General features: G+C 64.7%; 1 protein-coding gene across 5 annotated transcripts in view; it reads right to left on the reverse strand.

Annotated features, from left to right (window-relative positions):
- The window catches only part of DOK7 (docking protein 7), a 33,810-nt gene extending 7,940 nt beyond the window's left edge, over window positions 1–25,870 (reverse strand). Inside the window, exons 1-6 of one of the 5 annotated variants that reach the window (XM_070372778.1) lie at window positions 25,485–25,866; window positions 25,346–25,391; window positions 16,596–16,826; window positions 14,397–14,597; window positions 2,378–2,497; window positions 539–655 (exon numbers count right to left, since the gene is read on the reverse strand). In XM_070372778.1, the coding sequence (XP_070228879.1) occupies window positions 539–655; window positions 2,378–2,497; window positions 14,397–14,597; window positions 16,596–16,826; window positions 25,346–25,391; window positions 25,485–25,514 (745 nt within the window). In that variant the 5' untranslated portion in view covers window positions 25,515–25,866. Of the gene's footprint in view, window positions 1–534; window positions 656–2,377; window positions 2,498–14,396; window positions 14,598–16,595; window positions 16,827–25,345; window positions 25,392–25,460 lie in introns of those variants that run through there. The other 4 variants (XM_070372777.1, XM_070372776.1, XM_070372780.1 and 1 more) reach the window with 4 other exon arrangements.
- Between the last annotated feature and the right edge of the window lie 1,815 nt (window positions 25,871–27,685).

Below are 27,685 nucleotides of genomic sequence, written 5' to 3' on the forward strand. Positions count from 1 at the left end.
CTAAGGAGACGGCAGCCCCGGGCACACCTGAGATCCCCTGCTAAGGGGCCTGGATGGGCCGCTGTCCCCAGCGTGCACCCGTAGGGCTGTCGAGGACAGAGAACCTGCAGGGCTCTTCTGCTCTGGCCCAGGAGACCCCGGTGCCGCCCCTCCTCTGGAGAGCTGCAGGGCCCCCTCAAGGGTCGTCAGCCCCTTCTGTCCCTCTCCCCATGAACCACAGCAGCGGGGGCGGGGTGGGGGGGCTCTGCTCCCAGCAGCTGACACCTCGGGTCCCCGCTCTGGGCACAGATGGTGCAGCCATGCTCGGTGTCGCGGGTGGGCGGGAAAGAATTCAAGCCCAGCCCGCCAGCCGACTCCGCGGCAGCACCACAGCCCAGTCGGCATCCAGGCTGGAGCTGGGTGAGTGTGGCCCCTTTGTGAGCGGGGCAGAGGGGTGGACAGGAGCTGGGGTAGGGGGGCAGGAAGGGCAGCTTAAAGGAGCGGCCCCAGCCCCAGGGCCGCCAGACCTCCCCCGACCTCAGCCGGGTCACTGCACTACCTCCACTGCCCGGCCGGCCGGAGTGAGAGAGGAGGCTGAGCCGCTTCTCCAGCTGCAGGGCTTCCAGGGCCTCCTGCGCCACCCTTTCCTCCAGGGCGGGGCCCCCAGGGCTCGGGTCTGCAGCAGAGCAGGGTGTCAGTGAGGACGCGGCCCCAGGCCTGAACAGGCAGCGTCCTCCCCATGACCCCAATGCCGTTGAAGCCCTGAGGACCCTGGTCCAGCCCCAACATCAGGACAGAGCCCCTAGGAGCCCCTTGCCATGCCTGCACACCAGCCACTGGAGCCCAAGATCAGGGTACCCCAAACATCCCCATGCAGGTGCCCCGGCCACCATCCTGTGTTTTGGGCCCAAGGAAAGGACAGTCCCTCAACCACCAGCCGATGGCCCTGGCCCAAAGCGGACAGTCCCTCCAGGGGGGCGGTCAGGACGCCAGGACACCCTCCTGCGGCTGGCGGGTCTGCAAGACGCTAGCGCTGGACGACTCGCGGCCCCACCCCTCGCGCTCCCTGAGCCTGGCATCCGCGTCTGCACCCCAGTCACGATAGGGCCCAGGTAGGAACGCACAGGACACGTGCTCAGGGCAGGGGAGCCTCGGAACTCTAATCTCTCCCTTCCTCCTCGCAGCTCTGTCTGTCTGAGGCAGGCCCTGCCTCCGGGCCTTGGTGTCTGCACGGCCCCGGGCGAGCCGCTGTCGGCTGGAGGAGACACTCCAAGATCCCCGAGGGTTAAGGCTGCACACCCAGTGGAGGCCGCATCTCAAGAGTCCCTGACGATCACGGGCCTCGGTGGGATGCCAGCCAGGCTCAGAGGGCAGAGCCCCACCAGCTCCGTCCACACTCCATGTGTCCACCCCTGCTCTGCCCACACCCTCCCCATCCATGCCACCCACACCCACCTGTGGCTGCAAGGCAGGAAGGTGCCAGCAGAGGGCACAGCTGTGCCACCCAGCAGAGCCTGGGCAGCGGGGCTCTGGTCCCAGGAGCCCCGTCCCTGCAGCTCATCTCCCCGCCTCCCCCCAGCTCACTGCAGGGGTTGGGGGCCCAGGGGCCGAGGTAGAGAAAGGGGGGACCTAGCACAGCCCCAGCCTCCCGAGAAGGCCCACCTGACCCCTGTCCAGCTGCGGGGCTCAGGCAAGGAGGCCACAGCTGGGAGCTCAGTGACTAGCTGCTGCCCGACGCAGGCCTTGGTCTCCCACCTGGACCAGGGACAAGCGCCCCTCACGGGGGCCAGGGCAGCAGCGGCAGTCCTGGGTACCACCGCCCAGAGGGCCTCGGTCCCAGGGAGCGGCGATGCCCAGGGCCCCTTTGTCCCTCCCAGGGCGGCTGTCCCCGAGCTGGTGGGAGGGACAGAGCTCACCCGGTGTGAGGAAGTGCCCGGCTAGCATGCCCTCCGGGGGCCGGCAGCATTCCCGGCCCAGGACTCTTGAATAAGAGGGGCGCCCCGCCCACGCCAGGGAAGCGGGGAGAAAGCCAGGCCAGCTCAGTGCGGCGGCCCCTGCCCCCACCACCCCGACGTGTGGACACTGAGACCCCACCTCACAAGGCGGCCTCCAGCCCAAACACCGGCTCAGTTGGGGCCAGAGACCTGACCCCAGCCACCTGGGGCAAGGCTCCCAGCCAGGTCTGGGAGGCAGGCCCCGCTCAGAAGGTCTCAGCAGGGCGCTTCCAGGCTGTGGTCTCATGCTGGTCCCCGAAGCCACGGCCTCTGAGCGTCTTGTGGAGGAGGGGCTGTGCAGGTGTGAGCGCCCCCCACCCTGGGAGCCCAGTGGGGGGTCACAGCAGCAGCACCCCCAACCCTCCTGCCAGGCCAGGCGCCCCCTCCACCCACCATGCACTCACCTGGGAGAACCGGCCGCAACCCGAAGGGGCCCTTGGTGGGGGAGATGCCTCGGACGATGCAGTCGAACAGGAAGCTGATCTGGTCTCCCTCGGTGGAAGACAGGAAGAAGACCCCAGCCCCTGCACAGGGAGGATGGACGCCACTGTCAGCCTCTCCCAGGGCTTTGGTGGCGTGGGACCCCCCGAGGTGGGCGTGGGATGCCAGGTGGAGGCTGCCACAGAAGCCAAGCAAACCCGCGAGCCTCCCCAACCCCTGCACCAGGGCGATGTGAGCCTCTTCCCCGCCTGAGGAAAACGTACAACTCGCCCAGGAGGCTGCGGCACACGCAGCTCTCCCAGGCCTGCGGGCACCAGGCTGGGCTGAGCAGCCTGGGTGGGGTGGGGGAGGGTGTCCTGCCCACTGGTCCCCGGCCGTCAGCCGTCTCCGGACTCCCAGGCCAGCGTGAGGAGCCGGGTGACTTCTGAAGGATGAGGGCCATGGCGGAGGGTGGCCGGAGGCCGAGGGGGGCGTCCTGCCTGCACAGAGCGCCCGGCAGCCCCTCCCCACGGCCCGCGCTCCTCTGGGGCGGGCGGGTGCACCCCCGAGGAGGCAGCTGTGGGGCCCGGCTTCCTTGTCTGGGGCTGTGCTGAGAGGCCTGGCCCCCTCTGAGGCCTCTCCTCTTCCTGGGCATGTCCTCAGGGTGGGGGGCCCTGGAGCACCCCCACCCCGGCACTCTCACCCACAGAGAGGGTCCAGGGAACACTCATATCTTGAGATAAAGGAAGGTCACTGTGGCTCACGCAGAAGTCAACTTGAATTTGATGCTAACTGAAGCCGCCTGTTTGCAGCTTGTCAAACATACACTGTACATCTGCTTTGATCATAAAAAAGGGCATCCTGACCAGACGTAAAGAACGTCCGTGTTAAAAAGGACAGTACTGGCCCTCCGTCCAGGGTGAGATCCCTCCCCAGGTGCCAAGGCCACGCTGACTCACTGCGCATGGGCCGGTCGTTCTTTTGGGGGGAAGAGGAACCGTGAAAACATGGAACCCTGACTTCTTTAACGTTCTTTGTTCTGACGAGATAAACTCCAATAAAGCCACTGAAAACCCCTGCTTCTGCAGAGCCGTTTGGCCAGCAGGCTTACGGGTCAGTCCTCGGGTGGGGCTCAAACAAAAGTCTTCTTTGTTCTCGTGACTGAAGTTTTGTTGATCACAGTTGTTGACGGATGGGGAGGCTGGCTAGGATCCTAGCCCCCGGGAGCGGGGCAGGGGAGGGCTGGGGAGGAGGAGGGGGCGCCTGGGCCTGCAGGGAGCCTGGATGAAGAACGGCAGCGGGGAGCCCGCCAGCGTGAATGGAGTCCCACGGCCTCGTGAATGGGGACGCCAGGTCCCGCGGGCCGCACGCCTGGGCATGGTGTCACCGCCCAAGAATCCCTCGTGCCTCGCTGCCATCTGCCCAAAGAAAGGCCAGCCCCCCGCGCGGAGGAGGAGGGCACTCGGGGTGGGGCGGGCGGGCCAGGGAAGCGGCACAGTGAAGCCAGCCTGGTGACGCTCGCCTGCCCCGGATTCCATGGCCCCGGGCCAGCCCCACACGTGGCAATGCTGCTGTGCCCCAGGGCGGCCCCCCAGGGCCCTAGCTGGTGACACGCCTGCTGGAGAGACAGGAAACAGAGGCCCCTGGGGGCGGGGCATGCCTGGGCACCACGGAGCCCCGACCTTAAGCAGAGTGAGGGCACCCCCCTCCCGCCCACGGGGCCCCCTCTAGGGCCCCCTGCGGCTTGCTGCCTACAGGGCTGGGCGGGGTCTCTCTCTCCTGGCCCCGGGGGAGGGGGGGGTGGTGCTGACCAAGAACTCAAGCCGGGACCTTGGCCGACAGTGGGCGGACAGGGAGGAGGCCCTGTCCCGGCCGCCCCGCTCAGCTGGGGCCAGGCCTCTAATCCCGAGCTTACGGTCAGCTGGCAGCGGCGGTGGCACAGCCAGTCCCCCGACTATAAAAAACTGCATCACAGGAGAGAGCGGAGCCGGCGGCATTCCAAGGGCGTCTGCGGGCTCCTGCTCCCGCACCGGCCGCCACCCCACCTCCTTGGCAGCCCCAGGGCCTCCCGAGGGGGACGTGAGTCTCTGAGGGCCCACCCGAGCCTCGTGACCAAGAGACGAGGCCGCCCAGACCCAGCGCCGACCGCCCACTGACCCGGGCTCCCCTCTCCAGCCCAGGCTTTGAGGAGCAAACACACCTGGCCCGCCTGGCATACCTCCCCGGGGGGCGGCCACATCCGCAAGCCCCCTCCCTGCCCCCCTGCCTAGGACAGCCCTCAGCCACATGTCACCACCCTTCTCCTGTTGAGACTCTGCTCCTGTGACGTGGCCTTCCCTGGCCCCTGACCCCCGTGCTCCTGGCGACACTTTCATGGGACCCCTCCTCTGGGGCAGACCCGGGACCCTTCCCCTCCCTTGTGTGGACGCTGTCCAGGCCGCCAGGCCCAGCACCTCGAGGCAGGACCACTTCTGGCCCTTCTGTGGCCTCCAGTGTCTAACTCAGGGCCAAGCCCCAGGAGGGGCCCCCACTGAGCGTGGACGGAAAGAGTGGGGTGCGGAGGCAGCCAGGGCCCTGCCCCTTCCCAGACGCCCCTCCCCAAGACAGGGTCTCCACGTTTCCTGTTTGCTTGTGTGTCCGCGAGGAGGGCGCAAAGCTAGAGCCTGGCCCCGTCTTGCCTTGTGCAGGAGGGCTCCAAAGTCACTGAGGACGGCGACCACGGCCATGAGACTGAAAAACGCCTGCTCCTGGGAAGGAAGGTTATGACCAAACTGGACAGCATGTTAAAAAGCAGAGACCTTACTCTGCCAACCAAGGTCCGTCTAGTCAAGGCTATGGTTTTTCCAGTGGTCATATATGGATGTGAGAGTTGGACCATAAAGAAAGCTGAGCGCCGAAGAATTGATGCTTTTAAACTGTGGTGCTGGAGAAGACGCTTGAGAGTCCCTTGGACTGCAAGGACAACCAGTCCATCCTAAAGGAGATCAGTCCTGGGTGTTCATTGGAAGGACTGATGTTGAAGCTGAAGCTCCAGTACTTTGGGCACCTGATGGGAAGAGCTGACTCATTTGAAAAGACCCTGATGCTGGGAAAGATTGAAGGCGGGAGGAGAAGGGGACGACAGAGGAGGAGATGGTTAGATGGCATCACCGACTCAATGGACACGAGTTTGAGCAAGCTCCAGGAGTTGGTGATGGACAGGGAGGCCTGACGTGCTGCAGTCCATGGGGTTGCAGAGTCGGACACAGCTGAGCAACAAATGAACTGAACAGATGTGGTCACTGCCACCATGCCCCTCCCACCCGCCTCCTCTCATCCGTGTCCGTGAAGCCTCCACTCCACCCCGAAGCGGGTCCAATCCCCTCCCTGAGCTCTGGACCTCCCTGAGCTCTGGACCCTGAGCTGAGGCATCCCGGCCAGTAGCCAGCACCAGGGCCCCAGGCCATGCCTGAGGCCACCCACCAAATGCCACTGCCCAAGTGACTCCGGCCCACCGCGTGGAGCAGAGGGAGCCCTGCAGACCGCTGACCCACAGAGTCGCAGCCAGGAAACGGCGCTAAGGTTTGGGGGTATCTGTCTCCCAGCAATAAGTAACATGGAAAATGAAGATTGGGAGGAGCGCATCCTGCCCAGCAAGAAGCGGCTACCTGCAGGTTCACAGCCACCTTTCACTCTGGAGACAGATGCTATGGGTCATAGGGGGTGCAGCAAACCTCACTCCCATCATAAATGCAACTGCTCCTGGGGAAGAATATCTCCAGGGGGAAAGCATCACATTCAACTTGAAGATTCACTAGCCGTGAGAAAGAAAACCTTCCTTCAAACGTCCGATGAGCCCGATTAGATCCAGGCTGATCCCTCTCTTTAATCTCCAGTGTCCAGACCTTTGTCCCTGGATCTCGGTGTCCCCAGCTCCTCAGAGAATTCCATTCTCTGCTGGCAAAGACCACACAGCAAAGGCCAGTCGGGGACAGAGCCTCTGAAGGACTTTCCTGCTGAGAAGGTTCTACAAAGCTCCGTCCACACAGCACTGGTTATCAATCAGAAAGCTGGCAGAGCTAAGCTGGCTGAGCCTTGGGATGTTATTTTGCAGTTTCCTAATAGAGTGAAACATCTACTGATTAAAGTTTCATTTGTCTCTGCCTCTATTTTGGGAGAAAGAAACAAAGTGTGATGAAATAAGTTCATGTGAAATGAAGTTTAAATCTCACCTGATCATTTCATCATACCCACTAGGGGTGGGTATTTAAACCTATTTAAACAACAGATGTGCTATTTAAACAACACGAAGAAACAAAACGGGAAACAAGTGCTGGTGAGGGTCTGGAGACACTGGGACCCTCGCACACTGTTGGTGGGAGCGTGACGTCGTACAGGAGCGTGGAAGGCAGTGTGGCCATTCCTCAAAACATTCAACCAAGAACCACCATCTGATCCAGCAAGTGTATTTCTGGGCACGCACCCAAAAGATTTAAAAGTAAGGTCTGCAAGAGATATTTGCCTGCCCATGTTCACAGCGACATCATTCACAATAGTCAAATGTGGACACAGTCCAAGTGTCCATCGACAGATGGACGGATGAACACAATGCGTTCCGTCCACACAGCGGAATCTGATTCAGCCTGAAAAAGGAAGGAAAGTCTAACACCTGCTGAACGCGGATGAGCCGTGAGGATGCTGAGCCAAGTGAGACAGGCCAGTCACAAGAGGACAGATCCTGAGTGATTCCACTCAGATGAGGTCCCCAGAGTTGTCAAACTCAGAGGCAGAAAGCAGAATGAGGGGTGTGGGCTGGGCGGGGAGGGGAGCACGGAGCTGGTGTTTGATGGGGACAGAGTTCTGGACGATGACGAGGTTCTGGGCACGTCGGTGGTGATGGGGGCACAACCATGTGAACGGACGTGCTCGCTGCCACTGAACTACAAAGCGGCTTAAACGGTGCAGTGTGCATCGTGTGGGCTTGGCCAGGGTGAACCAAAACCAGGGGCAAATACCAAACAAGCTCTCCGGAGAGTAGGCTCTGTCCCACCCTCCAGCGAGGCACCTCCCCACCCCACCCTGCCACCACCCAACAGGATGCAGCCACGCGGTCCAGGCACCTCACATCCTCGGAGCAGCTCCCGCTAAACGCCAGGAGCTCATCCTAATCACCCTGACAATGCCCCCTGCACACGGGAAGGGGGGCACCCAACCCCACCCTGAGCAGACAGCAGGGGCGTCAGCCTTGGCCCTGGACTCTGTCCCTGGGTGGATGCTGGCCTCCAGCTCCCAGTCACCCACCGACACCCTGCTCCAGCCAAGGCCACTCACTGGTGATCCACCTTCCTCCAGCGCTCCCCCCCTGCCCCCACAGGGACGCACTGGACACCTGCCCAGGTGAGGGGCCCCTCAGGCGAGCCTGGGACCTTGCTTTCCTCTGCGTCTCCCCAAGTGCTGGCTGAGGGTCCTGCTCTGAAACGGTGTCCTGAATGACTCGGCCATGGAGAAGGCCTGCCCTTCCCCACCTCCACCCTGTCCCCCAGGGGTGCAGGAGGACAGTGGACTGGGTCAGCTGGTGTCCCCACCCCTGCATTGGGACAGGGAGCTGAGGTGCAGGCCGGGGAACAGCAGGTAGAGACCCACACCCAGGCCCCACTCACTGCATGGTGCCTGCCGCCCGCATGGTGAGACTCGGAGGCCCAGGTAGGAAGGACACTGTTCAGTCAGAGTGCCCACCTCTGGGAGAATTCTGCCAAGCACGCCTGCCAGCCCGGAGCCATCACGGAAGTAGGGGCTGGTGCCACCCACCCAGTCCCTGCAGGGCAGTCTGGCCAGCAGAAGAGTCTCTCCCTGGGAGAGTGAGACTCGGGGTCCCCTCTAGGGGACGCTGTCACCCCGGCCCAGGCGCCTGGCTGCGCCAGCAGCAGACACTCCTTGGCCAGAGACCAGCTGGTGCGGTCAGTCCCGACCCACGAGAGGCTGCGAAGCTGGGTCCAGGTCACCGCGTGGTACACGCCTCGCAGGCAGGGGCACAGGAAGCCGGGGCGGTGCAGATGAAGGACTGAGGCTCGGAGAGGCTGAGATGAGTCAGACTCATCCTTGGGGGCCTCGGGAGAGCCGCACTTTCTGCCCACGGACCACATTTCTCCCACGTGAAGATGTGGGACACGGCTCACTGGCCATCACGTCCAGATGGTCCCACGAGGCCACCCTGCCCGTTCCCGAGGATGCACTGGGCCCGCTTTTTGGCCTGGGAGGAGACAGACTGAAGCCAAATGCCCCGAGAAGGAGTCCTGGAGGCCGCTGAGAGCCAGTCCTGGTGCCAAGAGGCGCTGGCTGGGCACCGAGGGGGGTCACCTCGCTCAGACAGACTAGGGCAAGTCTTGGGCTGCTCCGTGCCTCAGTGTCCCCATCTGTAAATGGGCACGTGCACACACCGCTGAGGGTGGGTGTGTGGATCTGGGCCCCACCAGGTGGGCCTCCTGCAGGGGCCTCCTGCTGACTACCGCGCTTAGGCCCCTCTCTCCCTGACCCTGAGTGACCTCGGCCTCCCTGGACATGCAGAGGCTCCAGAACCGTCCCCGGCTGCACATGCCATTGTGGGCTGCAGAAAGGTGGCAGATCCCGCTCCGACTCAGGCCTGGAGAGCACAGACCTCGGGGCAGAGGGCTGAAATCGACCGCAAGTCTGTCCAAAGTGTGACGGGGGCTCTAGACCCAAAGGGAGACTCCGCCTCCGGGTAAACCTGATCTGGCTCTGGACGGGCTCTGAACCCTGTCTGGGGGCCTTCCCCTCCCATGGGCCGAGCCCGGGAGCTCAGCCCAGGCCCACCTCCGCAGACCCTCCGCTCGGTGTCCTCGCCACCCACCCTAGCCGGCCCTCCTCCCACCCCCTTCCTAAGGCTCCTGAACCTGCAGGCCCCGCCCCCAGCCTCCTCACACCCCGCCTCCCTCCTCCCAGCACTCTGGGGCCAAAGCCACCACCCTCGACAGGCTTGCTGCTGGCACCATCCCGCTCCAGCACCTTCCAGGGCTCCCTGCTACCCTAGGAACACAGCCCAGCTCTGGTCCAGCCTCCAGGGCCTCCCGTAACCGGGACACGGCTTCCACCTTTGACCTCACCTCTGCCACTCTACCAGGGTCCCCCCACACACTGTTCCTGCCACCAGCCACGCTAATGTCTGTCTGGAACCCCTTTTCTCTTCCCTCCACTCTACCCTACCTTCAGCAGCCAGGCTCAGTTGAACTCCTATTTAACCTGCAGAGGCCGTATTCAGGCTCAGCCCGTGAGGGCCTCCCCAGCCTCCCCAGCCTGTGGCCCTTCCAGGCTCCCCTCGCACCCCTGAGGACTCTGAACGTCCTTGTCTTCTCACATAGCCTGAGCCTTCGCGGCGCAGCATGGGCTCCCCACTCCAACCCTGCACCCAGGGCCAGGCACAGAGAATCCCCTGAACACATTCCCCCCTCCTCCAGACTCTCAGGCTGGAGACCACGGCTCCAGCAGCTCCAGCAAGACCAGCATCTGGACCACAACGCCCACCAGAGGCGGCCGAGGGCTGTTCGGCGCTGGACACGCGAGCACGGCGGTCTCTCCTACTCCGGAGCATCCCCCTGTGCCCACTTGCTTGTTCTCGTTGTTCAGTCGCTAAGCCACGCCCAGCTATTTGTGACCCCATAAACTGTCCTCCACTATCTCCTGGAGTTTGCTCACACTCATGTCCATCGAGTCAGAGATGCCATCCAACCATCTCATCCTCTGTCATCCCCTTCTCCTCCTGCCTTCAATCTTTCCCAGCATCAGGGTCTTTTCCAATGAGTTGGCTCTTCGCATCAGGTGGCCAGAGTATTGGAGCTTCACTATACTTGGTTACATATATATATATATTCACTATACTCACTTATATATCCATGAAGAATTGATGCTTTCGAGCTATGGTTTTGGAGAAGACTCTTGAGAGTCCGTTGAACTGCAAGGAGATCCAACCAGTCCATCCTAAAGGAGATCAGTCCTAAATATTCACTGGAAGGACTGATGCTGAAGCTGAAACTCCAATACTTTGGCCACCTGATGCAGAGAACTGACTCACTGGAAAAAGCCCTGATGCTGGGGAAGATTGAGGGCTGGAGGAGAAGGGGATGATAGAGGATGAGATGGTTGGATGGCTTCACCAACTCAATGGACATGAGCTTGAGTAAGCTCCTGGAGTTGGAGATGGATAGGGAAGCCTGGTGTGCTGCGGTTCATGGGGCTGCAAAAAGTTGGACACGACTGAGCGACCGAACTGGACTGAATTGAACACTCACTTTATAAAAATGATTTACAACGCTCGCTGCTCCCCAAGGGGCCAACAGGATGGGCTGGACCCCAGGAGCCGGGAGGAGGAGAGGTGGAGCCGCGGGCAGAGGCCTGGGCGCCAGCCTCGGACTCTGCCGTCCAGTACCCGTGGAGTCCCTCCACAGTCAAGGACCCTGATCCTTGGGGCCGCAGCCGGCTCACGCGGGAGTGGAAACGCCTCGGAAGTGTCCTTGACAGGACCTGCCAACGTGAGAGACAGGGGCTTCCCCTGGCCCCTGTCCTAGAAGCTTCCACTCCCCCTTAGGCCCTGTGCAAATGCCCCCCAGACCTCCCCAAAGCCTTCCTGGCTCTGGCAGGACGCCCGCCCCCCCTCCCCTGGGTCCACCACTCTCCCTGAGGCTGAGCCTGTCATGGGTGAAGGGTGCCCCAAATCTCTGTGCCACCCTCATCTGCATGCCCTGCCCCTGCCTGGGAGCCCTAAACATATCACCGTGATCACCCCAGAGACAGAGACCTCGGGCTCCTGTTCAAAGAATCTCATCAGGCTGCCGTCCATGTGGAGGCCACAGAAAGAACACGTCCACCCATGGGGTACCCAGAGCCACACGGAGCCCCCTCCCCTAACTCCTCCCCGACACCCAGAGGGTGCTGACCCCTCCCCACACTCCCCAGGGCCCTCTCTTGACAGCCAGTCACTGGTGTCTCAGTGCGGGTGAGGGGCCAGGGTCCCGTCGCTGCTCTCCGGAGTGGTCTGGGGCGCGTGGCTCTAGGGCCCAGGGGCCAGGCAGGAGATGTTAATTCCTTCATCCAGAACCTTCCAGAGCCTTCTGGTGACTCTAACCCCTGCTCCAACTCAGGGCCCACAGGCTCACTGAGATCTGAATTCTGACACCTTCAGAGTTGGGGTGGTGATGTCATGGGCTGGATGGTGGCCCCAAAGAATAGGCTCACATCCTGTAGCCTGGGACTGGGCCCTTATCTGGAAAAGGCTCTCTGCAGGTGTGCCCAAGTGAAGGCTCTCAGACCCTCCTGAGTGTCGAGGGGCCTTGACTCCAATGACCTGTGTCCCACGTGAAGTGGGACCTCGTGAAGCCAGAGCAGACAGGAGGGATGTGGCCACAAGCCTGGGAACACTTGGGACCCCTGGGGACTGGAACAGGCGGGGAGGACCCGCCCAGCCCCGGCCAAGCTTGATTTGGACAGAACGGTGAAGGGCAGATTGTGCTGTTCTCAGGCGTGGGATGCGGTCATTCGCTACGTGGCCCCCGGAGCTGAACCAGCCACCCTCCTCCCAGGAGGCCCGCGTCCTGAGTGGACTGCTGCTCTGACCACGCACACAGGGCTGCACGGTCCCTGCTCACCCGGCTTTGAGTCACCCGAGCTGGTGACAGTCTACAAACCGGCAGAGCCGTGGCCCCTGCCAGGGGCAGAGGGTCGTGTCCCTGGAGAACTGTGCCCCGTGGGACCCGCCGGGTGGCAGAGTGTCGGGAAAGGCTGGCCCAGCCACCCGCTGCGCCCACCGTGTTCTCTGGCCAGCGCTGGCCAGGGGCCTCCAGAGAGTCTGGAGGGGAGAGGAGGACCCCCAGGAGGGACTTTCTGTGGGAGGGAGAACCCGCCCTGGAGCTCTTGGGTCCGGGCAGACCTGCCGGGCCCGCCCAGGGCCCAAGGCCCAAACTCGGGCCTTGCACAGAAGCCCCAGGGTGGCCAGCCACGGTTCACGCTGTTGGCCTGCCTGCCCGGGACAGGACTCAGCAGCCTGAGTTGCAGCTTCCGCCCTCCCAGGAAGCCCTGAGACTTCTGATGCCTGGAATCGTCGACGGTCGGAGAAGGAGCCCACCCACACCAAGAGCTGGAATTTTAAACTCTGAGGTCTCTGGTGGAAAAACATCCAGCGGACTCTATTACATTACGTCCGGGCAAATAAAACAGTCTCCAAGGAACCGGTCCTCCCGGCTGCCCCCGCTCGAGGGCACACACCAGCGCCAGCCGCGGCCTGCACCCCAGTCCTCACGGCAGCCACAGGCCACCCGCCCGAGTCTCGGCCCCGGGAGTCCCACTAGTCCAGCCAGGACGCTGGTCTCTGTCCCACTGGGGCCCCCAGCAGCTCCAGGGCCCCTGCCTTCTCAGGAGGGAAGGGCGGTCACACACACCAGGTGCGCTGCAGCCTGGGAGGGGGTCGGAGCAGGGCCAGGGCCCCTACCCACCCACTGCCGGCACCTCTAAGGTCCAGCGGAGAGGACTCTGGACGGCAACCCGGGCGGGCCTTCCCCGCCAGCCCTGGGCGGACAGGCCAACAGCTGCGCTCACCTCTCCTTCCTGCTCGAAACCCCCGGGCAGGAAAACGCACGGGCCAAGCCTCGTGCAAGGCCTTCCGACTCCGGCTGTGGCCCCCCTGCCAGCCCAGGGCCACCATGCCACAGCACCCACTCCCCCAGCCCGCCTGCACCTCCGCCACGTCACCCCTCCCCACCTCTCTGCAGCATCTCAGAGCGTCTAACCTCCCTGGAGCCCAGGACGAGCCATCAGCACGAAATCCAGGGGCTGCAGGCAGCCGGCTGTCTCAGCTGCAGCTCCCACCTGCTTGTTCACCTGTCCACCCAGCTCCCCGTCGGAACCGTCCTGCCTCACAACCCCCCACCCTTGCGGAATGAGGGCCTTAGGCCCAGCCTCCAGTATGACCATGTTCTCAAGTGTGTTCCCTGTACCCAGAGAAATCCGGGCATGATCGAGCTCCCGAGTGCAGGCGGGGCGGGGGGCACCCCCTCCCGCTGACCACACTGAGTGCACGCCGGGCCCTGTGGGCGCCCCTGGCCGGCTCTGTCCTCTCCAGGGGCTGTGGGTTGGGGAGCGATCTGTGCTTCTCTAAGAGGGTGGGGGGGAGGTGGAGAGAGGTAGCCTCCAGCTCAGAGCCCCGATCGCCCTCCACACGAGGGAGGAGTCTGTGACTCCCCACCAGCGTCTGGGGTCTTGGGCTGACCAAATTTGTTAGGCACAGCCCCTACCCAGGCCGCACCCTCCAGCCCAGCTCAGCGACCGTGGTCATCGAGGCGGCCCAGCAGGCAGCACTCGGCAGGACAACAGCCCGGGGTGGCCACAGACAGGCTTGGACCCTCCGGACAGAGGAGCGGAGGGACTGTCCCCCGCCCCCACAGCAAGCACAGGCCCACAGTGGCCCCCTCCACTGGGAGAACAGCGGGCTGGGGCGCTAGAACACACCCCCCGCTGCCCTGCACCCCAAACTCTCCACCCGAGGGCCTGTGCGTTCTCCCAGCTGGAGGCCAGCTCCCTGCAGCGCTCACCTGGCCTTGGACGCCACCTCGGCCCTGGGGGCCCCCCAGCCTCACTGGTGGGCCCCCGCATTCAGCCCTCATCGCTGATATCGGCCTGGGTGGGGGGCTCAGGGCCCACGGAGCCGATGCGTCTGCTAAGCATAGCCTCAGTGGACACGTCTGTTCTCTTTTTTTCCTGGCTGAGCGGCTCTGAAGCCCTGTGACCGGGCCCTGAACCGCCCCCCGGGCGGCCCTGCACCGACTTTGTTCGGGAGGGTGCCGCTCGCAGCCCCCAAGCCCCTGCCTCCGGCCAGAAGCGCAGGGTCTGGGCTGGGGGCTAAGCGTCAGTCTCTTTGAGACCGCAGGCCGCTGCGGGCCCGAGAGAGGCCAGGGCAAGCGGGAGGGCTGGCTCTGGGGCCACGGCCCGGCCAGCAAGCCCGCGGCCCACGCCTGTACTTACAGAATCCACACCTGGTCCCGCCTTCAAAGATGAACCCGTTGGGCACGGCCCCGTAGCGCCGGAGGTCTGACAGCTTCCACTGCCCCGCCACGGCTGGGGGGACGTCCCTGGCCACCACAAGGATGTCGTTGCAGAGGTGCAGGGTGGCGGGGCCGCTCTCCAGCTTGGTGCCCGGAGCCACGATCACGGGGAACCTGTGCACTGGGGCGGGGCGGGGGCGACAGGGTGTTGCTGGGAGCGGACGGCGGCCAGGAAGCACGAGCCCAGGTGTCAGCTCCCGAGGGCAGGGCCACTCGGTGCCATGGCCCCGCTCTGTCCCGTCCTCAGGGAGCCCGCCCTGATCGCCCCCACCTCCCACCCTAACAAGGCTGGACCAACCCCAGCAAGCTCCGGGAGAAGCACACAGGCCATGGCTGGTAAGTCTGAGGCCTTGGGCGCCTCCTCTGAGAAACCCCGCCCCCCACACAGCGCAGCTGCTGTGGTCCCATTCCAAAGATGGGAACACAGAGGCCTAGGAGGCCCAGCCTCCGGCCCCTTCTGGAGAGTCCCAGCCTGGCCGCGGGGACATGCAGGAAACCCCAGGCCCTCCCCGCTCCAGTGAGAGGGTCTTCCCGGCGCTGAGCATGACTATTAGCTCCCCGAGACCTCCTCTCCACCTCAGGCTCAGCCCTTTGCCCCTGAAGCCCCTCAGGAGGGCAGTGGTGAGCTCTTCTGTTCTCACAAGGCGCCCCCTAGCCTCGGAAGGACCTTGGAAGAGGGGTGCATCCCAGAGCAGCCAGGCCCAGGAGCGGACGGCAGCCTCCTGGCTGGTGCCCATCGGCCCCGTGTCCACCCCGAAGCTGAGGGGCCAGCCCCAGCCCTGCCTCCTCCTCCCGCCCTGAGCCCACCCAAGCCCCCGTGGTGGGCAGCAGCCCCTGGGCAAGGACCCTCATAGCCTGGCCCCAGGGGGCCAGGGGTCAGCAACCCATCACCATGTCCTGGTGATTTCTATTTAAGGTGCCAGGACAGGGCACCGGCTGCCTTGCACCAGGCCCCTGCCCACTCCCCCACCCCCAACCCTAGCAGAAGTGGAGTCACACGCTGAGCCAGGCTGAACTGGCAGGAACCCCGACGGGAGAACTTTCTGGAAGAGGCTCTTCCCTCCTGCCCCTGCGCCCCCTCACTGGGCCTCCACACATCCCCCACCCTAGACGCCTGATCTGGGGGCTCCCGGAGGAGGGACGAGCCGCTGACCCCTAGCTGGGCTGGGCTGAGGTGAGTGAGGCCCCTTACTCAGGGTGCAAAACAGGGGCCAAGATCAGTGATATTTTAACGATGATTTAAACAACAAAAATCAGTGCAAAAAGTCCATGGTGAGTGAAACAGCTTAAATAAAGCCCAGGCTGGCTGTGGCATTGGGGAAGGTGCGGACGGGAAGGTTTAAAGACGGCTCACAGACCAGCTCCGCTTTAGACTTTGCCATTTCTGTTCATCGTGGGCTTCGAGCTTTCATTTTTAACTGTTTAAATATTGTGTTAAAACATCACAGCTTTTGAGATAACGCGGGGCTTTGGGACTGAACACACACAGCGCTTCGTGCACGTTGGGTAAGTGACACGGTCCTACTGGACCCGCACAGGGAGCTACACTTGGCATCCTGCAGTGAACTGTGATGTGCGAGGACCTGAGAGAACACACACGTGTGCCCACACACACACACGTGCCCACACACACGCACGTGCCCATGCACACACACGCACAACCTGCCCGCAGCCGACGCAGCACTGTGAGCTAGCTGCGCGGATGAAAGATGCCAGCCGTGGGTTCTGACGACGCAGCTGGGGGCCGGCCTGCCTCTGCTTGACCAGCCGGGTGGGCATGTGGGGGGGCTGGGTCTTGCCCTTCTCCCGAGAGCACCCCATCCTGTACCCTGCACCCCCCTTGTGGGGCTCAGGGGGGCTGGCTCCTCCTCCCCGAGGCTCCGGAGTCAGGCGGCCACCCGCTTGGGCTAAAGGCCCCCAGGTCATATGGATGTGGCCAAGTTCGGGAGCTCAAGAGGCATCTCCCCTGTGAACCCACCATCGCCCCAATCACGGCTGACCAGAGGGCGCTCAGCAGGCACTGGGAGTCATGACCCAGCCTCTGCAGCCCAGCAGTGAGACCCCCGGGGACCCCTGAGGGCAGGAAGAGACCGTCCCCGTAGGCTCTGGGCGCACTCACCCTCGCCCAGCGCGTAGCGGATCCGGGCGTCCCAGGCACACATGGCCTCGCGGCTGTCGAAGCCCAGCATGACGGCCTGCGACAGACAGACGATGGCCAGCGTGTGGGCCAGGCCCTCGTAGGGCAGGCCGGGCTCCAGCCCGCAGATGTCCTCCAGCGTCAGGCTGCTACGCTCCCGAAGCCCCTTGGCGCGCTCCGACTTGTCCTTGTAGGCCAGCATCAGCAGGCAGTCTGCGGGGGGCGTGGGGGTGGGGGTCAGTGCGGCCACTGCCCCGAGTGCCCGGCACCACCCCGCCGCACCCCAGAGACCCAGGCTCCAGGTACGGCCGGCCCCCAGCAAGCCCCGGGCACCCTGAGCCTCAAGACCCTCATGTGCAAAAGGTACCCCCACCCCACACGGCCACGGGCCACGCGGGCAGAAGTGGGCTTGGGACACTCCCTGGTGAGGACCCACCCACCCGGCCCGGGGCCCCCAGCTGGGGCCTGCACCCTGCCCCGGCCCTGGGGGGACGCCGCTCCAAACACAAACACGGCACTGAGCCACCTGCGTGGCCCTGGCGAGCCGCCCTGGGTCCGGGCCTCCATGTCCCTCCTGAGTGCAGGCGCGCCCCGCCTGGCCACACCCAGTTTCTGCTGAGGGTGAGGGTCCCGGGCCTGATGCGAACACCGAGACCCTGGAGTGCGAGGTGGCCCTGAGCTCAGTGAACCAGCCCCCTCGTTGGGGCAGGAGAGGGCTGGGGGTGGGCACTGGAGGACCTCTCGGGATGGAGCACTTCCCCGCCCCACCCAACACTGGAAACACCTCCCTGCAGACCCAAGGGACACCCGGACCCCAGAGCCTGACTCCACACTCAGCTTGGCCAGCAGAAGGAGACCAAGGTGGCGCCTCCTGCCTGCCCGTCAACCCCTGCCCCGTGAAGACAGAGGGCGGGCGGCGTGTCGGACGTGCACACCGCTGCGGTCAGGTGGGGACGCACCCACAGGCAGACTGGACCCCAGCCTGCAGGACGGGCTGGCTCCGACAAGCCCCTATTAACAAGTCTCCAAAGCCTGCGATGGGGGCTCCGCTTCCTATCTGAGACCCTGTCCCTAGCGTTTGAAATGCTTATGTCAGAAAAAAAAAAAAAAAGCAAGGATGTTTTCATTCTCAGGGGAATACACAGAACCCTAGAGCCCACGGAAATCCACCTGCCCACCCCAGGGGAATACACAGAACCCCAGAGCCCACGGAAACCCACCTGCCACCCGAGGGTTCGGGCATGTTCTCTCCAGAACACAGCTCCCTTGGAAACGCGTGGCCCGGCCCAGAGAGAAATTAGTCACTCAGGAGGCACAAAGGGCACGTGTTGTTATGGAAATGCCCCCCAGGTGTCACCAGAGGCTCAAGAGGAGAAAGCCTTGGGAGGCCATGAACACAGAGAGACTCCCAGCAAAGAAGCGCGTGGACACGGGGGTGACCACGGACGGGAGCCCAGCGTGCGCACAGCCCTGTCACCCACACCAGGCTGCTCCCCAGACACGCCAAGCACGTCCTGCCGCTCCTACCCCCGGGAAGACCGGCCTCTCCCGTGGGTGTCGCCGTGCGGCTGGCCGTCCCGTCTCCCGTCTGCCCGCCCCCCACCCTGGGAGGCAAGCTCGCGAAGGCGGTGCTCTTCTACTGTGACAGTCCGGTCACCCAGCACCGATGAGGGAGAGGCCCTTCTATCTCAGGAACGACTGTTTGCTTCGGTCGTGGCCTGACCAGCAAAGGCAGGGCAAGCCTGTCACCTCCTTTGTTTCTAGGAGCTATGCTCCCTATAATGTAGCCAAGAGCAGGGTCTGTAAACTTTCCTGTGAAGAGTCAGACAGTAACTATATTCCACTGCGTGGGGCACGCAGTCTCTGTCAGTTTTTTCTGTTCACTATTTATTTATTTGGCTGTGCCGGGTCTTAGCTGCAGCCCAGGGGGTTTTGGTCTTCGCAGCGGCAGGCAGGATCTGCAGGATCTTTCATTGCAGCCTGTGGGAGCTAGTTTCCCAATCAGGGATCGAACCTGCACCTCCTGCATTGGGAGCATGGAGTCTTAGCCACTCGACCACCCAGGAAGTCCCCGTCACAGCTTCTTAACTGCAAAAGCAGCCAGAGACCACACACACGTGTATGACTGTGTTATGACAAAACTTCATCACAGAAGCAAGAGACGGGCGGATTTGGCTCAGGCCCCGGATTTTCCAATTCGTGGTCTGGAATTCAGCTTGCCACAAGGGCCCCTGGGCTGCCCCACGGCTCCCTGATGCCTCCCACTATCACAGGAGGAGGACGCCTGCCCTTGCAAGGCTGGTTTGGCTCTGTGTGGCAGAGCCAACATCTGTCCCCAAAACCCTTTTCTCCCGGCCTACCCAGTCTTCCTGGATCCGGGCTCTATCTGAAATCAGCTCACAGCCTACTCCTTACAGAGATTTGAGAATAGACTCGTGCCCTCGCCTGTCTGTGGCAGGGTAAATGAGGACCCCCTCAAAAAAACGTGTCCACGTCCTGACTCCCAGAACCTGCAGACACGCCCTCGTTTGGAGAAAGGGTCTGTGCAGATGTGGTCAGGTTAAAGATCTCGATGGATTGTCCAAGGGGGCCCCAAATCTAAAGATGAGTGTCCTCGTAAGAGACGGGAGGGGGGACACAGACACACAGAGAGGCCATGAGAAGACAAGTCACGGAGCGACGTGCCCATGAGTGCAGGAGCCCGAGCATGCGGGAGAGCGCTCCCCAGCGCCTTCGCGAAGCACGTGGCCCTGCCGACACCTTGAGTGTGGGCTTCCAGGCTCCAGGACGGGGAGAGAGCACACCTCTCGTCTCGAGCCCCTGGGTTTGCGATGCTTTGCTACCTCAGCCCCAGGAACTGAGACACCAGGCCGGTCACTGTCTCCTTTTTCAGTATGAACGTAAATGGCGGCGGGGAGCGGACACGTCTGTGTGCCGAGCCCCACCTTCTGCCCAGTGGAAGCTGCCCGCAGTCACAGCCCAGTGACGGTGGCGGCCGGAGGAGTCACCTCCAGACCCCGCCGTGGTCTCCCACGAGCTGGCGCAGGACGCGGCCCAGGAGAGGGGCGGCAAGCGTGGGGCCGGGAGGGGCCCCGGGCTGGCAGCTGCCCTGCCCCTCCCCTCCCATTGCTCCAGCCATAAAGGGGTCCTGTCTTTAAAACCCATCCTGTAGAGAGTGCTGCTTAGTGAAAAGCTGTGGAAGGAACAGGCACCAGGGCAACGGCAATTCTCAGGTCTGGGACCTGAGACGAAGCGGGTCTCAGAGCTGCTCTGCACCCGGGTGAGCGCCCGAGCCTCCAGGGGCAGCGGCCCGCCGGCCCGGGACACACCGCGTGGAGGACGCGGGGGCCCGCAGCAGCTGCTCAGCCCGACCCGGGCCCCCTGCCGTGAGCACCCAGGGCTGCACCCCTCACACGAGGCCCCACAAGTGAGGCCGGTCCCTCAGCAAGGTCTCCCGGTCACCAGTGAGGGAGCACCGCCAGCCTTCCCACCCTTCATCTCCATGCCAGGCTCCGTGGGCCCAAGGGCCCCGCTCACAGCAGCCAGCCTCAGCCAGGCGGCCACCGGGCCTGGAGCCACTGGGACCCCGGGGGCGGGAGCTGAAGCCTCCCACGGGGCCTGGAGGGCGGCCTGGAAGGGGCGGCTCGGGCAGGGGGTGGAGCGGACCAGAGTGGTCGTGCTGAAGGCAGGCAGAGAGGGGCCGTCACCGAAGTGGGAAGATGAAACGAGGTGGTCCACACACACACACACACACACACACCCGGTCACACATGCCTGCGTGCTCACGCACACCTGCTCGCATGCACGCACACACACACACGTACTCTGTGCGTGGGCACTGTGGTGGGGACCACCTGACTGGTCCAAGCCCCACGCCTGTGACCAGAGACCCCCCACTCAGCTCATAGAGCCTCTACTTTCAAATGAGAGCTCCGCAGAGTTGAGGCACTAACACAGCCTTGGCCGGGCACGCAGAGGCCCTCAGCCACAGGCCAGCCAGCAGGGACCTCGGCCGGGAGCCGGACACCGTCCCATCACCGCCAAACACTGGGGAGGGTCTGCCTATGGACCACGCGCACCCACCCTGGTCTCCTACACCAGCCTGCACTGAGCCCAGCCAGGGGCAAACCCTAAGGACGTGCTCTTCAGGGGCCCGGAGCGGGCACCTGATGACAGCAGCTGTTCATGGGCCTCCCAAACGGGACACAGACTCCCGAGGGATGAAAGGCACCAGCCCGGCAGCACGCAGGGAACAGCACTGTGCCAGAGGGAACAGCCAGTGCAGAAGCCCAGAGGCCAACATGTGGGTGGGGAAGAGCCATCTGAGATGTAGGTGGGGTCCAGCCAGGTGGGCCTGCTGAGCCAGGCCGAGGCCTCATCCCAGCTCACGGGAGCCTGAGAGCTGTCATCAAACAGGGCCCAGGCTGGCTGCGTGTGGAGAGTGGGCACAGCACAACAGCAAAGCTGTCCCGGCCAGGGGAGCTGCTGGCTAGGCTGGGCAGAGGAAAGGGGGCTCAGGCTCTGTAGTAACCACAGTGACAGCTGGCAGGGCCTGCCCCCTGCCAGAGGCCGGCCAGCTCATGGGACCCCTTGGTGGGCAGAGGAAGGGCTGAGGGAAAAGAAAGAAGAGGATGATTCTGGATGGGGGCGGGGGGGACCTAGGGAGAGGAGGGGGCAGCCAGGCGGGGTGGGGTTTCTGTCACAGACACATGAGCCCAAGAGGCCCAAGGGACGCCAGGCGGCCTGCACGCAGGCAGCTGGACACGGCGCCTGAAGATGTAAAAATAACCACGAGAGTCATGGGCACCCGGAGGCGTTTACGGCCCGGGGCTGAGCGCCTGGGAGGGCAGCCGGGAAGCCGCAGGCCTCCGGGCCTCATGGGGGTGGGGGGCCGGCAGGGAGGACGGAACCGGCAGGGGAGACGAGGCGGACGCCCACCCACGGGGACACGGCCGGAGCAGCGCTGTGGGGCTCAGTGCTCATTGGTCATGGTGACCTTGGGCTGTGCCTTCCGCAGAGCTGCTGGGCAACAGCCCCAGGGGCCGCCCAAGGGCTGGGGCTGGGGGCTGCTGACCAGGCCTGCCTGCCGGGGCCCCGGGCCACCTGACCCACCGGCCTCCTGACACACAGGCCCAGGCCTGCTGCTGATCCAATTCAGGGGGAGAGTGCCCCACCGTGTGTGTGTGTGCAGGATGCCACGGGGCTTCGCGGGGCACCAGGGGGCTTCGCAGGGCTCCAGGGGGCTTCGCAGGGCTCCAGGGGGCTTCGCGGGGATCCAGGGGGCTTTGCGGGGCACCAGGGAGCTTCGCGGGGCACCAGGGGCTTCGTGGGGCTCCAGGGGCTTCGCAGCCTCAGCACACAGGCGGCAGCAGGAGCAGTCAGGGCCCTGGGCCCCTGCAAACCCGCTGCCCATCCACCCTCTGCAGGGACTACCCTGCAAGCCCAGTGAGGACTCATTCTCATCATGCAATTGGTCAGAGCAGCAGCCAGACCTGACCCGGGGTGCTCTGACTCCTGGTTGGACCCAGGGGCTGCAGGAAGCCTGGCCCTCCGTGTCAAGGGTCCACGGGGACCAGAGGGCTGGTCTCCACCCTTAGCCTGTGCTTGGGGGCTGGCCCAACCCCAGGACTGAGATAGGACACCCATTTCTGGGGGACATGGCCGATCTCAGGCCAGAAGGTGGGACCAGAGCAGGATCCTCCTGGGCGTCACCACCTGAGAGTCCTCTCGTCTTCAAACATGCCCGCCTCAGCAGGGCTGCCACTGCATGGGGTGGGACAGAGGCCGGTGGTATGGAGACTTAGGGGGCACGTGCCCTGAGGACCCCGTTCCTGGGTTTGTCTGCAGGACCCAGGTGTTGCTGAGAGCAGCTGGGCTCCCAGCCTGTGTCCCCTGGCAGGCCCTAGCCCCAGCATCACCTGTGAGGCTAAGTCAGGGTCCCTGCCCTCCAGGAACTCAGCACCAGGAGGGAGCGTAGACGGCAGGGGGAGCACTAGACCAGCCCTCCCCAGGACAGGAGTGGCGTGGACTGCCTGCTGGCCAAAGGGCAGAGCACATGGGGTCGGGGGAGGGGTCAGGAGACCACACCCACTCATCCAGGGCCAGAGCCCTTGGGTCACCAGGTCTCAGCCTGCTGTCTACAAGGCCCTGCCAGCTCCAGGACTCAGGGTCCCTCCTGCCGGCTTTTCTGGGCAGAATAACGCGGCCCCAGCAGCGACACGGGAGTCCCTGAAGCAGGGCCCTCGGAGCCGGTGCCCAGGGAGCTGCCCTGGCTGCTCGCGACCCTCTGCACGCCTCGCCCATGGGTGGGCCGCCCTCCAGAGCTCAACCACGGGAGAGACCATCTCCCACCATCCTGAGCCTCGACCCAGGGAGGCGCAGAGAGAGGCTGCCCAGGGTCAGCTGGGGTGGGCCACACCACCCTCCTCTCATGGGGGCTTGGCCCGGCGAAAGGACCCGGACAGGAATTCTCAGGCCAGGACAGAGGTGGGGACCCCCGAGGGCAGTTCTCACTGAAGCTTCAGTAAAGCCCGTCCCCTCTTCCCATAGTCGTTCCCCTCCCTCTGATTCCCTAAACTTTATTACGAGCATAAGTGGTCTTGGCTAAAACAAAGCGCAAGCAGCAAAGCAGGGGCCAAGTGGAGAGGGGCCCTCTGTGCCCTCCGCCTGCCCAGAGCCTCCAACACCCCCTACTGCTCCCCTTGGGCCCACCTGGCAGGGAAACGATTTCTAAAAGCAAGAGCCCTGGGGTCTTCACGAAGAGTAGGCAGGGTGGCCCCTCCTCCCGTCCCCAGGCTCCCCTCTGCTGCAGCTGGGATCTGGGGAGTCTCCGCGGTGAGACTCCCACATGCAAGGGCCTGCCCCCAACTCAGGTCCACCGAGGGAGCCGGTCTTCAGGATAAGGGGGACCAGGCAGCTGCACCCCTCACAGCCAGGCCCCCAGCAAGCCGGAGAGGGGCTGGCTCACCGGCTAAGGGCCAGGGAGGAGAGACGGGAGTGGGGACAGATCCTCGGGCCGAATGGGGGACCACAGTGGGGGTCCCGAGACTCTGAGGACCAGGACGTGGGGTGCAGGGCTCAGGACAGACAGCAACCCAGAGGGGCCACGTGGACCGTCCTCCCGCCCAGTCCTCTCCCGCCCAGTCCCCGGGCAAGGTCCTGCCTGGAGTGCCTAACCCTCTTCTCTGGGGACGTCCCCTCCAGCTCCGCCGCCCTAACACCCTGGAGAGGCGGCTCTTCCTTCCCCTAAGGCCCGTGGCATGCTCTCCTCCCATGGGGCTGCGCATGCGCGACCACCACAAGTCCACTCACAGACTCTAAGTCTGCGGTGGTGAGGAGCCGCTGCCAGAGGGCCCGGTATACAGGCGTGCCTGCTGGGGCCGGCCAGGGCACAGCCCTCACCCAGCTCTCTAGGATACGGACATGACACCCACCACCAGGGGCTGCACGTCACCACCCGCCCCAGCAAGAGCGACGAGGCCTGCCCGGGGCTGTGCTCGGGTGGGTCACCTTCCCCAGAGGCCCGCACAGGCCCTAGCTCATCAGCCTCCCCGCAAGCAGCCCCCACCCGGGCCCCAGCCGGCCCCTGCCCCCTCCATCAACACCGCCTGTGCCCCACCTCGGCCACCCACAGCCTGGCCACTGCAAGGATTCCACTGTCTCCCGGCCCCTAGCCCCGCCAGGCCTCCTTGAGCTCCCCGGGACTAGGGTCCCCCAGCACCAGGCACGGGGCTGGGCCTGCAAGACCGGTGAGCTGAGTGAAGGGGGTGCGGGGCTCAGGCCCCCTTGGCGGAGATGCTGAGTTCCAGGCAGGAGGAGCGTGTCCAAGGCCAAACGCAGGCCCTTGCCCCACAACCGTGCGGCTCCCAGAGCCGGCTCAGCCAACGGATGGAGGAAGGGAGCTCCCTGGGAACTGACAGCACCCCTAGGTGTGCCGGAAGACCGACAGCCTCGCACGTGTGAGGCAGCGTGCACGCACACCCCCAGCAGCCCACACAGACCCCCGGGGACCTGGGCTGGCTCCAGGGCACCTGTCTCCGGGAACAGCTGCAGCCACCCGGCTCAGAGCCTCCGGGTCGCCGCCGCTCGCTGAGGACTGAGGCTGGAGATGCCCAGCTCCACGTGCCCTCCTCCCAGGGGGCGCACTGGCCCTGCAGGGGTTCCCAGGACACATCCCCAGAGGAGGCCGCTTTCCCCTTTCTCTGTTCCCACCTGGGTGGTCCAGCCTCAGCTCCACCTGGGCAAGATTGGGGGGGTGGGCGGTGGCGGCGCCTGGGGTCAACATGGCCCTGACACCCCATCTGGATTTGGGGCCAGTGACACAGCTCAGTCCCCACTGGGCCGGGACTTTCTGGGATGCTCCCTGGGGCGCGATGGGGGAGGGGGCCAGAACAGGCTCCTGCCCTTTCAGCCCTCCCGTCTCCACGGCTCCCCCAACCCCCCCAGGTCCCTCTGAGGTACTGTCAGCCCTCCTGCCAAGGGGGGTCGGCCCAGGGATCTGGGGTCTGAGACGACTTCGGGGCTCCAGGCCGAGTCGGGGCGCCAAGAGGGTCCCCGCAGGCCGAGGCCGGGGCGCTCTCCGGTTACAGCCCTCGCCCCGGGGCGCCCGCTGCCGGCTATTTCGGGCGAGCTGGCCGGCGCTCCGGGCCTGCCGGGCGCACGCAGGAGGCCGCCGGCGGCCGATCGCGCGCGCGGGGCCCCCGACCCCGCGCCGGCACCCCGCGCCCGCTCACCTGCCACCGGCGAAGGCTTGCGCAGCACCAGCCACCTAGTCTTCCACTGCGGGGACAGAGAGAGCGTGAGCCGCCGCCCGCGCCCGCCCCGCCCCGCGCCCGCCGCGGCCCCGACCTTCTTGCCGTCCCGCAGCTTGACCTGGCCCTCCACCAGCGCCGCCTCGGTCATCTTCTGTCATGGTTCCCGCGCCCCGCCGCGCCTCTCCCCGCCGCCCCGCGGGCCGCCCAGCCCAGGGTCACTTTCAAAATAGCTCCGCGAGCGCCGTGCGCCGGCCGGCGGGGCGGCGGGCGGGGCGGCGCGCGCGGCGGGCGGGGCCGAGGTGCCAGCCCGCCGGTCCTGCCCCACCCGCGCCCCGCCTGGGCGATGCGCCCCCGCGGCACCTGGGGCCACCTGAGCGCCCTGCCCTCCGGACCTCGTGCTGCGGAAGCTCGGACCCTGGGGCTCCGGCCTGCTCACCCCAGTGGGGTGGGCGGGGGAGGGGGCCCCGCTTCCTTCCGAAAGCACAGGCAACGACCACCGGAAGAGGCATCCGCCCTGGGTGGGTCCCGGTTTGCAAGTGTGCCTTCCTCTAAGCTGGCTCACCCTCGCGCACCTGTCCTTCCCACCACCTCTGAGCTGTCACCGGACACCACGGACCTCTGGCCAGGACGTCGCCTCACTCCCCAACCCAGCTCTCCTGCCTGCTCCCTGCTCCCTTCCAACCCCTCAGACCACCCCTGCTCCATAGGCAGGAGGATGGGGGAGGGCATTCCTGTCCCCTGGCAGCAAGGACCCCAATGTGGACTGCTGCCGGGGGTTAGTGGGGCCAGTGCCCCAGTTTGAGTCGTCCCGGGCCTGCACGCGCTGCCACTGGCTGCTAGCGGGGGTGGTCCGTCCCTCCAGGCTGCTCCGTAAAAGCCCGTGAGAGAGCCCCCATTGCAGCGGGGGAGCTCTGAGCCTCGGGTTTCCGTCCTTCCACCCACAGCCCCTGCTCAGCCGCCCAAGTTCTTTGGGAACCCAGGTGAGTCCACATCTCAGATGTCAGCCCCCGTTTCTGAGGCGACCTCCAACACTCACACCTTTAGGAGTGTCGACGAGGCCCTGGGGCCAGTGGCAAAGACAGGCCGGCGCTCTGAAAAGCAAAGAGAAGCAGTGCGCCCCAGCCAGGGTCCCACCCTGAGGCGGCTGAGGATCTGGCCGGGAGGAGGGGGGAAGGCTCTGCGGTGTCCTGTTACCCTGAAATCCGCACGGGTAGGAACGCGGGTGCGTGTCGTCATCCCGTCCAGGTCTTGCCTCTCACGGAGAAGGATCTAACACTCAGAACCACAGGCACCTCCAGGACTGACCTCCGTTGGCTAAGCCCTGAGCAGGGCATGGGGTCATGTGGGCAGGAAGACCGCTGGGCTGGGGTCCCAGCTCAGCAACCACCATGCTGGGCACAGAGAGGGCCAAGTCTGTCCTCTCTGTGCACCCCTGTCCCCGTTGTCCCTGGGAATCTGAGAAGGCAGGGCCCTGGGGGGGGGCGATGAGCTCAGTTCGAATGTCCTGGGAATGCATGCCCAGGGTGCGATGCGGAGCAGGGTCACCCCAGGCCCAGGAGGCGCCTCGCTCTCCCGTCCTCCAGGGGCACCGCCTCTGCAGGGCGGCTGCCCGCTCATCCCAGGCCCCCCAGCCGCTGGCCCAGGACGGCCAGCAGCGAGCCAGGCGGCGCTGGGGGGCTGTGGCCACCAGCACATCTGCCACCCCAGGCGCCTGGCACATGCTCATCCCCACGGGGAGGGGCAGTGCCCTGCCGCATTCCGCAGCACTGGCCCAGACCCAGGCTCCTGCCACGCCCAGCAGCTGCACCTGCTCCCACATGGGCCCCAGAAAACGCGGGCTGCTGTGGGGACAGACGGCTGCCCATCGCCCCCCCCGCTGCAACGCTGGCGACTGAGAGGCAGGCCCAACTTCCAGCCTCGCTCTGGACCTGGGGCGGGGGGATCCTGGCCTCTCATTCCTAAGCTCCTGCTGTGGACCAAATGCATGTGTCCCCACCCCCCAAATTCATGTTGAAGGCCAACCCCCAAGGGGATGGTATGAAGAAGTAGGGTTTGGGGGGTGATAAGGTCATGAGGGTGGATCCCCAGGACTGGATTAGCATCCTCGTAAGAAGACGTGATCTTTCTCCGTACCCACTCTGAGGACACAGCCAGAGGCAGCCATCTGCACGCCCGGAAGAGGGCCCCCACCCCAGACCCCAACCAGGCTGGCACCCTGATCTCTGACTTCCGGCCTCAGCAACTGTTAAGAACCGCATCTGTTGTTTCAGCCTCGCAGTCTACAGTATTTCTGTCATAGCTGCCTAAGCAGACTCAGAC

This window comes from Bos mutus, chromosome 6, assembly GCF_027580195.1.
Source record: "Bos mutus isolate GX-2022 chromosome 6, NWIPB_WYAK_1.1, whole genome shotgun sequence".
NCBI lineage: Eukaryota > Metazoa > Chordata > Mammalia > Artiodactyla > Bovidae > Bos > Bos mutus.